This window comes from Pseudorca crassidens, chromosome 13 (genome assembly GCF_039906515.1).
Source record: "Pseudorca crassidens isolate mPseCra1 chromosome 13, mPseCra1.hap1, whole genome shotgun sequence".
In the NCBI taxonomy this organism is placed as follows: domain Eukaryota; kingdom Metazoa; phylum Chordata; class Mammalia; order Artiodactyla; family Delphinidae; genus Pseudorca; species Pseudorca crassidens.
In genome coordinates this window covers 76,848,550-76,860,691 of record NC_090308.1, presented here as the reverse complement: position 1 = coordinate 76,860,691, position 12,142 = coordinate 76,848,550, and the positions used below count along the sequence as shown (strand labels likewise).

The 12,142-nt window shown below is 39.0% G+C and overlaps 1 protein-coding gene across 3 annotated transcripts in view; it reads left to right on the top strand.

Annotated features, from left to right (window-relative positions):
- MYO6 (myosin VI) overlaps nt 1-12,142 on the top strand; it is a 142,960-nt gene that overhangs the window by 90,571 nt on the left and 40,247 nt on the right. For all 3 annotated transcript variants that reach the window (XM_067702740.1, XM_067702738.1, XM_067702739.1), the window contains exons 12-16: nt 2,550-2,694; nt 3,842-3,999; nt 5,385-5,476; nt 7,961-8,033; nt 9,590-9,717. In XM_067702740.1, the coding sequence (XP_067558841.1) occupies nt 2,550-2,694; nt 3,842-3,999; nt 5,385-5,476; nt 7,961-8,033; nt 9,590-9,717 (596 nt within the window). The remainder of the gene's footprint in view (nt 1-2,549; nt 2,695-3,841; nt 4,000-5,384; nt 5,477-7,960; nt 8,034-9,589; nt 9,718-12,142) is intronic.

Genomic DNA, 12,142 nt, shown 5'->3' with positions numbered 1-12,142 from the left:
ACATTATTATAACAACGAATGTAAAAAGTGTTCAGAGAAGTTCTTTTTTGGAAGGGGAGTGACACAAAAAGCCTTGCGTTATTTCCCAGTATTTTGCCCTTTTGAAACTTTTAAAATAAATTTTTTCTATGCTAGCCTTACATAATTCCTGGAAGTGTGTAAGAAACTTTGCAGAATAGTAAAAAAAAAAAAAAAGAGAAGTATTTAAATGAATTAATTATTGTTGATCAACCTTTTGAGTTATATAATTTTAGATAACGTGTGTGTGTATAAACTAGAAATTAGTAGTAATCTTACCTTCATAGAATTAAAGGTTTAATATATCTTCTAAGTATTCCTCTCCCCATATTCTTTTTTCAGCTTTATTGAAATATAATTCACATTGAGTTGTGCAACAATCACTATATTCAGTTTTAGAATTTTTTCATCACTCCAGATACGGACCCCATACCCTTACCCCCCCACCCCATCTCCTCCCAAATCCCTAGCCTTTAGGCAACCACTGTTCTACTTTGTCTCTATCAATTTGCCTGTCATGGGCATTTCATATCAATGGAATCATACAATATGTGCTCTTTGTGACTGGCTTCTTTCAGTTAGCATAATGTTTTCAAGGTTCATCCATGTTTTAACATGTGTCAGTACATCATTTCTTTTTATTGCTGAGTAATATTCCATTGTATGGATATACGACATTTTGTTTATCCATTTGTTATTTGGTGAACTTTTAGGTTGCTTCCACCTTTGGCTATTATGAATTATGCTGCTGTAAACATTTGTGTGCAAGTTTTTGTGTGGACATATGTTTTCATTTCTCTTGGGTGTATGCCTAGGAGTAGAATTGCTGAGTCATATGATAATTCTATATTTAACCTTAAGAGGAATTGACTTTCAAAGTAACTGAAGGATTTTACATTCTTACCGCCCTAGTGCCTGCCAAGTGCTACCTCATTGTGGTTTTAATTTGCATTTTCCTGATGGCTCACGGTGTTGACCATATTTTCAACTGTATTGGCCATTTGTATATCTTGTTTTGAGGAAGGACTACTTATGTTCTTTACTCACTTATTAATTGGATCGCCTTTTTATTACTGAGTGGGAAGAGTTTTTTAATATGTTCTAAATACAAGTTCCTTATCCGATGTGTAATTTGCAAATATCTTCTCTCATTCTGCGGGTTGTGTTTTTCATTTCTGGATACTGTTCTTTGAAGCACAAAAGTTTTTCATTTTGATGAAATCCAGTTTGTCTGTTTTTTCTTTTGTTGCTTATGGTGCCATATCTAGGAAGCCATTATCTGGTCCAAGATGACAAGGATTTATGTCTGTATTCTTCTAAGAGTTTAATAGTGTTACTCTTACCTTTAGGTCTTTGATTGATGTTGAGTTAATTTCTGTGTATGGTGTGAAGGAGGGGTCCAACTTCATTGTTTTACATGTGGATGTCCAGTTGCCCACTGCACTTTGTTTGAAAAGCTGTTCTTTTCCCCAATGAATTGTCTTGACAAGCCCTCATTCATATAAGATCTCACGGTTTCTTTCTCCTGAGAGCAGTCTGTTAAATAGTTTATTAATTTGTCATGATAAAATTCTCATTGTGATTTCATACATTCTTTGTAATTTTGAAATTAGTCTTAAAATGAATCATTTATAAGCACTAAACCATAAAAAATGTTAATAAAATGTTTATTATTTTTAGTATTACTAGTAATAAGATAATAATTATCGGTACCTTCATAGAGTGCTTATTATGTACCAGACACTCTTCCAGGCACTTCAGGTATATAGCCTTTTTAATCTTCATAACAACCTTATTAGGCTGGTACAGTTAATTATCATCTTTATATGGGTGAGGAAACTGAGTACAGAAAGAATAAGTAACTCGTTCAAGGTCACACAGCTAGTAAGTTGTAGAGCCATCACAGCCCCGAGTCTAAGGACTGTCGTATTCTGTCTTTCTAGAAAAAACTTTTTGAAACCAGCTCCATAAATAGAAATCTATAGATATGATGTACAGGAAATAGCCGTGGCCGCCTCACCCTCTTCCTTTGTCCCCGAGCCTCACGAGCACATGCGTGTGCACACACACACCCCCACACACATAGACAGACGTCCACACCCACACTGACCTACTACAGTGCCTCACAACATCTACCACTGAAATTACTCCTTTTCTGCGGTCGTATGACTTTAGTGATAAGGCACTCTGTTATTCCAGAGATTTATTTTAATATATTAACAAGGATTATAATCTATCATTAGTATATTTTGCTTGCAGGGTCATTAAAAAATGAAACTGTGACAGGCTAAAATTGATGGGCTGAAAGGATTGTATCACTCAGGGCTGCCCTGAGTGAGGGTCTCCCACTGACCTTGGCAGTGTGAGTGTCTGACAAGGGCGGGGAACAAGCGAGGTGAAATTCAAAGTCACAACTAAGCCTTGTCTAGTCCATAGTTTCATGTAAGTGAAGTGTACTTCTAAGAAATGCATCTTGAAAATCTGGTTTACATAATGTTTATTAATTTCAAATTGAAATATGTGTTCATTAGGTGGCTGTAATCTGAAGAATAAATCTACTCAGTCATTGGAGTATTGTGCTGAATTACTGGGTTTGGATCAAGATGATCTTCGTGTAAGTTTGACTACAAGAGTCATGCTAACAACAGCAGGGGGCACCAAAGGAACAGTGATAAAGTAAGTTCCCTAACTCATTGCTCTGTAAAAATCCTGCCTTGTGGGGGGAAAGGCCAGGCTCTCTATCGCTTGCTGAATAAGGCAGGCAGTGAGTTCTAGTGACATATTTCAAAAATTTTTCAACAAATTAAGAAAAATAAGGTTAAAAAGATCTTTTAACCACTCAGAAAATTCGGTAACTCTTACTTTGGGAGATATTAGCAAGGTATGCTTAGCCTGATTCTTTGCTAAGCCAACTCCAAGTTATGAAGAAAATCTCAGCGAGGAAGATGTATAGTAGTGCCCTACAGTTGCGTGGCTCCTTGGAGAGATTTCTGGAACCCAAGGGAAGGCTGGTAAAAGCACAGGAGGGTGGTCCTCAGCAATCATGTCCTCCGTTCCCCTGTGTTCCAAAGCAGTTCTTTTTTGTGTCTTAAGTATGGCGTGTCCACATAAGAGTCCCTTTAGGAAAGGGTTCTATTACAAGAAATATAAGTTGGAAAATCACTGTTTAGAAGGGATTCAAGTATTGGTCTGACCTGAATGACTTTTAAGGTTACTTCCAAATTTTGATAATTTTTTTCTGGTGTTCCCACAGGGCCTCATGCTTTATGACAGCATTTAGCACAGTGTTTGGAAATTCTTTCCTGTGGCAGCCTCTCTTCTTCGGACTGTGTATCTGTATCTGCAGTGTCCAACACTGTTGTACCGTGTAGTTATTTATATGAAAGAGTAGAGTTGGACAGTTTGGATTTTAAGATGTAAACATTTTTTTCCTAAACAGTGTTAACCAAGTTTCTGACCTTTAAAGTGGCCTTGAATTAAACGTAATTTCTTTTGCATTTAAGAAAGTCACATGGAAGATTATTCCTCTGAATGATATTTTTATATATTCAGCATGTACAATGAGGTATAAATTAAGGTTAAAAGGAGTTTTTGAGCCTAATGTTCTTTTACTCAGTGATGACTTTTAATCTAATTACCTTGTAGATAATTCTCTTGTAGTATTCTACTTAGCCCCGTTTATCTGTCTCTATTCACGAATGACATTTTGTAACTATTTATTTTGTTCTTCACAGTGAATATGTACTTAATTCTTGGGAATATGGCATTATTTACACAACATATTACTATGAAGAATTTCTGTTGGTATGGTCTTCTTTTACAGGGTACCCCTGAAAGTGGAGCAAGCAAACAACGCCCGGGATGCCTTGGCAAAGACTGTCTATAGCCATCTTTTCGATCACGTGGTCAACAGAGTGAATCAGTGTTTTCCTTTTGAAACATCATCCTATTTTATTGGAGTCCTAGATATTGCTGGATTTGGTAAGCATAGTTTTGTTTGTGAGTTTGTATCTGTTTGGTACTTTCACACATATTTAAAATAAAATTTTAAAAACTTTTTTTCCCTTGTAATTCCTTTCACTTGATGTATTTCCAGTTATATGTCCATACCACCATTTCATTTCATAATACGATTTAAGTAGGAAGCTAATGCTTCCAAAAAAAAAGGAAAGGGAAGACTCATGGATTTTGGTCATACTAATGCTTAAATTAAAACATGTTGATTGAAACTACGATAGGTAGAGATGTCTGTGTACTCTTAAATGAGTACAGCCGATAAAGGTGACGTCTTGAGTACTGCTGATACAGAGAATTAAGTCATTAAAACCATTGGCTCCAGCCAGTGGACCTGGGTACAGGTTGACCTAGCACACAGGCCAAACTCATTACTATGTGTAAAAATTCATCATTAGTGTTAGTTGTCAGCAGATAGCTATTTCCAATTAATTTCCACCAAATGAGTAAGCTATCAACATAAATATTTGAGAACAACTATGGAGGTATATAACCAGAAATGAAATGAGTCACTGATATCGGAATGCTGCTTTGTTCGGAATTACCGTGTTGTAAAAATCTCAGAGTACTACGTGTTGTAAAAATCTCAAAGTAAGTCTGACGGTTTTTTACATTGGGCTTTATCAATGTGGGCATTCCCTCTGTGCAGAAGTGGTGTCCTTCGTAATTTGTTTGCATTTGTCAAGGGAAGATATGAGTGTTTGCATTTGGGAGGGGCAGAGTTTTGTTTTCGCTGTAATACATATTTTTAAATTTACAATAAAGCATTACCTTATGATCAAAGGTAGAGAAACACTCGTCACTGACTTAAGATTTCGTAATCTTCAGACATTTGTTTCCTAGTCTGCACCGTTTTAGCATAACACTCACATACTCAGAGTCGTAACATTTTAGAGCTACAGGGATCTTAGAAATAATGTAATACAATCCCTTAATTTTAGAAATGCATTAGTATCCATAATATTTTTTCTAACTATAATTTTACAGATTATATAGAAAAATATAAAGTACTTACATTTTAAGTCATTTTTCTTCTTTGATTTAGATTGCTTTAACACCTGTGCTTTAAAAATCTTTACAAGTACTTATATTTTACATCTTTTACTATATGACATTTATCTTATCTGACAAACACCTTTTTGTCAAGCAAAGGTATTTTTAATACTTAATTTTAATGCATATAAAAATTTAAGTCTTGAAATAAGAGCATTTGGGGAGTATGGAACCATTATATGTATAATTTTTAACCTAATGTTAAATTAAACATTGATACAATAAAACTTTATCCTTAGTTAAATTTACTAATGTGAAGTTGATCTGATGATGACTCTTGATTCTGGTTTTGTTTTCAGAGTACTTTGAACGTAACAGTTTTGAACAATTTTGCATCAACTATTGCAATGAAAAACTTCAACAGTTTTTTAATGAAAGGATTCTGAAGGAGGTAATTGCCATGCAATTTAGATTTGAGAACCGCATTAAGCTATTTTAAATTTCAAGGTACACAGACATACTGCAGTTAGCCCGATGGATGGGGTGTGATGTAAGGTGGCCCAGGGAATCAGAGATGCCCAGTGTGGGCCCCAGTGGCACATCAGAAGTGTTAATGGTACAGCTGAGGCTTAGGGACCCAGTAAAAACTCTAATAGGCACCTCCTCAGAAGTGAATGTCTCTTGCTTCTTACTGGTGACTTTTACTAGACTTGAAATTCTGCCTGTTTCTTTTCCTCATTCTGTTGTCTTCACTCTTGCCACAGCCAAACAGTAGTCTGCTCCCAGCCCTGACCTGGGCATCTCCCTCTATTCCTCTGTGTCTCCGCTTCTGTCCACTCTGCTACCTGCTCGCCCTCTCTCCGTATGGCAGGAAAGCCACCAGGCCAGGAGATTCCTTGGGGCCGCTGGCCTGGCCCACCTCCGGGCAGCTCTTTCCCTGCCAGGATACCTTGTGCACTGCCAGTGGCCTGTCAGTGGGGTGCTTTTGTCTGGACACCATCTCCGGTCCAGTAAGGACTTCCTTCCCCTGCTTGTAGTAGATGACTGGTGGCCTACACTCACGCTCTCAAGTCTAGGAAAGTTCCTTTGTAACACCTCAGAGTGCACAGTGAATAAAAGTAGCTTTGGATCAGTGGATTTGTGATTAGGCTAACCATTTTTTACCTTGTATTTTGAATTCTCCACCTACTACCCTCGTCTTTCCTTCCTTTGAGCCGTTTGAGATATGTCTTACTGAATGAAGAAAGTAGAGTTAAAGGGAACTCAGAATTAATCTGTTAATCTAGTGCAGCCCTTTGTTTTACAGATGAAGAAACTGCAGAAGTTCAGTGACTTCTGCTAGTCTGAACCCTCCTTCCCGGTTGCTGGCTCACAGCACCGTTCCCTTCGTATTAGCACCGCTGTGTTCTGAGTTCCCCACTGTCTCTGGACTTGAAAAGTGAAATATTTTCTTTCCTGTTCCCATCCCATTCATCTTTCCCCCATTTTTATTGTGTTTTGTCTTTATGGGTTTCCTAGGACATTCCAACTTTTGTACCTTATAATATCTTATATATTATACCAATTCTGGCGTAAATAAAACAGGTTAAAACAAGTACCTCTCAGTTAAGATAGTTTCTCTGAAAAGTTTCATCTGGCAGCCATAGTCCTTTCATTACTGTGTGAAGTTTCGCATGTATGCTTCTCACTTAATCAGCCTTAAATCTTCCCTTCCACACCAACCCAGCAAGCTTTAGTAGAAACTACATGAAGAGGAGACAGTGCCTTGATTCATGTTTATTTTTATAATAATTCCTTAAAGTAAATGTGTGAATTTCAAATTCAGATTGAGTTCAAGTAGACAGTGCCTTCTAGAATGACAGAAACCTTTTCTAAATAGTACGTCTCGTGGGAGGAAATATTCAAACATTCAGGGGGAAAAAAGGTTGAAATATACATCACCCTAAGCTCATTGCGTTGCCCACCCATCTGTGATAAAATCCCTCCCTCCTCCTTTTTCTTTTTAATTTTAAGAAGATACCAGAATTACATCCAGGAACTTAACTTTGATTTGTAAATTATTCTTCTAAATTATGTTTATTTTCCCCAATGATATACTCCTCATATATATCACTGTGTAGATATTAGAGCCCATTTGCAGTTAATTGCTCTTTCCTTAACATTAGTGCTTGTCTATAAATGTTATAAATCTGCTCTACCTCTCTTTAGACGATGATTGAGGGCTATTGAGGATATATAATAGGAGAGACAAATTTCATGTCAGCAGGGAGCTTGTTTGTTCAGCTGTTTTTTAAGCTTTTTAAAATTATCAAAGCAAGTTATGTTCCTCTGTGTATTCCAGGGGTAAACTATGGCCTTCAGGACAAACCCAGCATGCCGCCTAATTTTACAAATGAAATTTTATTGGAAGACAGCCATGCTTCTTCATTTACTGTTATCTGTGGCTGCTTTCGCCCTGCAGTGGCATAATTGCACAGTTGTGACAAAGACAGTATGGCCCACAGCTGAAAACATTTACTGTCTGGCCCTTCCAGAAAAGTGTGCGGATCCCTGGTCTATTCTACTGGGAAGTTTGGCTTTAGAATCGCTAAAAATGTTTCAAAGCCCTGGTCTTGTCTTGGGTTTGAATGGTTATAAACAGATCCCTGTGTTTGTGCCTGGCCGCCCAGCGTATTTCGGGAAAAGCGTGCTGATCTGCAGGGGGGAACACTTCCACATAATGTGAATCATGTTATGTTGGCCATGTAAGTTTTCATTTCGCCTTGCAAGGGTTTTTCTTCCCTAATGTTTGTTAAGACTTCTCAGTCCCCGAATCAGCTGGTGTGAGCCTTGTACACTGACTAATCAATAAATGTTATGATCGGATATGGCACAGTGAATCCATTTCCTATCACACAGTAGCTCCACATCTATGATTATGATTATTTCCTTTTAGGAACAAGAACTCTATCAGAAGGAAGGTTTAGGTGTGAATGAAGTACATTACGTGGATAACCAGGACTGTATAGGTACGTATTTTTTTTTTGCTCTACTTTTGGGAAATGTGGGAAGATACAGTGAATGATTTCACTAGTAATTTTTCTGTGCCCTGCTGGTTATGGGACTTGAAATTGTGGTACTTGAGAGAGGTTTTACTTCTCTAGTACTGCTAGGAAGTTATTTTTCCTATGAAGGCATCGAATTCAGCTATATTGAAAGTTTTCGTAAAATTCCTTCTATCTACCGTGAGGGATATTTTCTTTCTTAAACAGTTAACGTGAATAAGTTAACGAGGACACAAAATTGCTTAAGCAGTGAAGGGCTTTCTTATCTCGTGTGAGGAAGCCCGAGGCGTCTGCCAGGATTTGGCTTTGCGCGTCTGCAGTTCTTTGTTTCTATTCTCTGCACCCGCACCCTTTGGCAAGTTGGCATCACAAGTTGCAGTGTCCCATCCAGATAGCACCCTGCAGCAGGAGAACAGGGTCTCTGTTTTCCTTGTCTGTTTTTATCGGTAAAGAAGCCTTTCCCTGTCCCACCCAGGGAGTGTTCAGTCTGCCTTTTCTTTCCCACGCATCTCTGAAATCAGCTGTGCGGCAAGCCTTGCTTTGAAAATGGAATCCGACAGTTGAGTCAGTGACTCATGTGCTAGATTTGGACAAGATAGTGTAATAGTAATAATAACAATAATAACAGTACTTTACATTCGTGTTACTTCTCAAAGCACTTTCACATCCTACCTGGTCTCCTCAGCATATCCCCTCACACACCATATCCTTTCACAGAGGTATCTTGGCTGGAACTCCTCCCCTTCCATTTCCCCTTCAGCCCACTTGGGTCGTGCATCTATCAGAGCACTCTCAGTTATAGCTCAGTTAGCGCGTCCCCCTCCACCTCTATTAATTGCCCAAGAAGCATCATTCTCTGACCAGTGCAGTCAGAACCTGGATTTCTCTTCCTATGTCGTGCGGCTTTTGGAGTCTGTCCCAATTAGCACTTCTGGATTTCTCTTTCTATGTCCTGTGGCTTTTGGAGTCTGTCCCATTTAGCACTTCTGGATTTCTCTTCCTGTGTCCTGCGGCTTTTAGAGTCTGTCCCATTTAGCACTGCTTATGTATTTAAGCAGCTTACATTTTCTAGTTATTTTGGACAGGCAGGAAATTCAGAAACATGAATGGAAGGAGCATAAATTTGTGCTGTTACTGACGTTTTGCTGGAAAGGTTTTGAATCCATATCTATAAACAGTTTCAAAAAGCTAAGCCTGCAAACACGTCTGTAGTTTTACTTCAATTTGAAAATAGATGTCATGTGGGAGAGGAGGTATTTCTGGCTTACAGATGGAATGGTTATTATGTTAGTCACTTTCTTTATGCAGTGTTTTTTCTAAAACCTATATTAAATATATGATGTTATTTTCTAATAAATTGCAGATGTGAAACAAAATTCATCTGCTCTCTGTTGCTTGTGAGAGAATACAATACTTACAGGATCATGTTACATTGTTTCTGATCAGTCCTCAAAATTTGTGATCAGTAAGTTTAAAATGTTATGTTTTTCATCCTGTCATATTCTGATTTTTTGAAATAGATTTAATTGAAGCAAAATTAGCGGGAATACTGGATATTTTGGATGAGGAAAATCGCCTTCCCCAGCCAAGTGATCAACACTTTACGTCTGAAGTTCACCAGAAGCACAAAGACCATTTCCGACTCTGTGTGAGTTTGCTACTTCAAAATTGAGCCTCTGGTGGGAAGAAAACCTTTTAGAAACATGTACTAGACATTAGATATTAGGTAATTAGAATCGTAAGTTATGTAAGGCTTTGAACAGCTATAAACATCTTCTTAATCCAGCACAGTATCTTCTATAGATAACCATTTAATTTGTATCTATATATTTTTGCTGCTGCTGATCTATCTAATCAAGGCGATTTTAGCTGGATATAAAGTACATTTCACCTATCTAAAACGTATAAAAAGGTTTACCTGTTTCTTCTTTTTTTTAAAGAAGATGTTGTGGGTAGGAGTTTATTAATTTATTTATTTTTGCTGTGTTGCGTCTTTGTTTCTGTGCGAGGGCTTTCTCTAGTTGCGGCGGGCGGGGACCACTCTTCATCATGGTGCGCAGGCCTCTCACTATGGCGGCCTCTCTTGCTGCGGAGCACAGGCTCCAGACGCGCAGGCTTAGTAGTTGTGGCTCACGGGCCCAGTTGCTCCGTGCCATGTGGGATCCTCCCAGACCAGGGCTCGAACCCATGTCCCCTGCATTAGCAGGCAGATTCTCAACCACTGCGCCACCAGGGAAGCCCGGTTTACCTGTTTTTATGTTCTCCCTTCTGAGTTAAGTGGCCATGAGTTGCTCTGTTTTGTATCATGTGACCTTGGTCACTTTCCAGGGGTTAGCACCTCGAGTCACAAGCAGCTACCTGTCTGCAAATTTGTAAGACCAGCAAAGCTTGTGGCTAAGAGTCTGACTGGTGGAAGCAATTCATTTAGTGATCGGTAAATTGATTTTGATACTCTTTCCTTGGGAGTTTTGAATGGAAAAATGTACTCAGAGAGGGTCATAGAAGCTGCAGCAATAGAAGAATTAGCTAAAGGGAAAAACAGATACAGAAGGCAATAGAAATAAATGAGAAGTACACTTCTGAAAGGGTCAGAAGACCTGGTTCCCTAAACTGCTATGCTTGACTACCTGCTTGTGGCAGTGAACGGTAGGGCTGTTTTCCATAAGGCTGGAGTGTGCAGCTGTTGAGGTGTTTTCCGTGTTCACCTAGCTCTGGGTTCATCTTTATACTCAACCACCATCACCTGAGGTAATGCAAGCACAGCTCCATCCTTGCACCCAGAAAGAGCTGACTAGCACAGAGAAATGTGGATGTTAATTTTACCCACGAAGATAGGTGCTGCCTCATCTTAGAACAACAAAGAAAGGAAGGAAGGAAGAAGAGAAAAGCTGCTTAGAGTGGCAGCTGCCTCCTGTACTGTTGATTGTTTTGAGACTGTAGCATAGTATAACGTTCGCTGCTTTGATGGGTCCAGGAGTTCAAGTGAATGAAAGCAAATATTCTTGTTTCCATACATCATTAACTAAATCAAGAACGTGAATAGGTTGAAGGCATTGAAAAGCTGATATAATTATGATAACCTTCTCTGGGGACTGCATCTCACAACTCCCTGCTCTGTTGACTTGGAGTTCTTCTGTATCCTTAAATAAGTCTGATGTGGAGGCTGCCTCTCTCACTTCAGTGGAGATAGAAAAAAGCAGTCTGCGTCCCCAACAAAACTTGCTGCTAAGATTAAAGACGTACATCTAGTCCTGTTTATTCACTGCTCTCTGTGAAGACCAGTCTGTGGATGCATGGTTACCTTTACCAAGAGTACTCACTGCTAGTCAACAAATGATGACCAGGGTTTCAGAGACATATAGCTCCAAGGACAGCAAACTAAAGCATCAGGAATGGACTATGGCCACTTTCCTCCAAAGAGAACAAGAGCAAGACAGTAAACTCTGAGTTGTACAGATCATTACTTTTATTGTATGTCTTTGAAAACAAAATTATTAATAACCATTTTTTGAACCTTTAGCATGTGCCAGGCACATTCTAAGAGTTTTGCTTGAATTACTTTATTTGGTCCTCATGAGAATCCTTTGGGGTAGCTCCTGCTTGCATCCGCCGTGCTAGAGGTGAGGGGATGGGCATGGAGAGCTCAGGTGACCTCCCTGTTTAGCATAGAGGGAAAGTGTTGGATTTGGGCATCAGGCCGGCGTCTTGACCACAGGGTCGCCCCCTGACTCGTGCTGGCCTGCTGCCACGCAGAGGGGGACTCTGTGATCTGCTAGCTCTCTCACCCAGCAAAAGCCTGGGAAGGTTCTGATGTCTTAGCTTGTTCATTTTTGAATGAGATTGTCTTTCTTAACCTTAGGCTATTTTGAGGGTCAGGAGTGATCTGTTATTCTGGAAACTTTCAAATATGATACCAACATGAGCTATTACAATTAGATAGTACAACCGGAAAAGGATTTTGTTTCCTTCATATAGATTCAGGCTCATTGTGTAGACGTGTTAGGGTGTATGGTTTAAATCAGTAGGTGAGTCCCTGTGCTGATTTTGGGTGTTTCTGTAGAACAGTGCTTCTC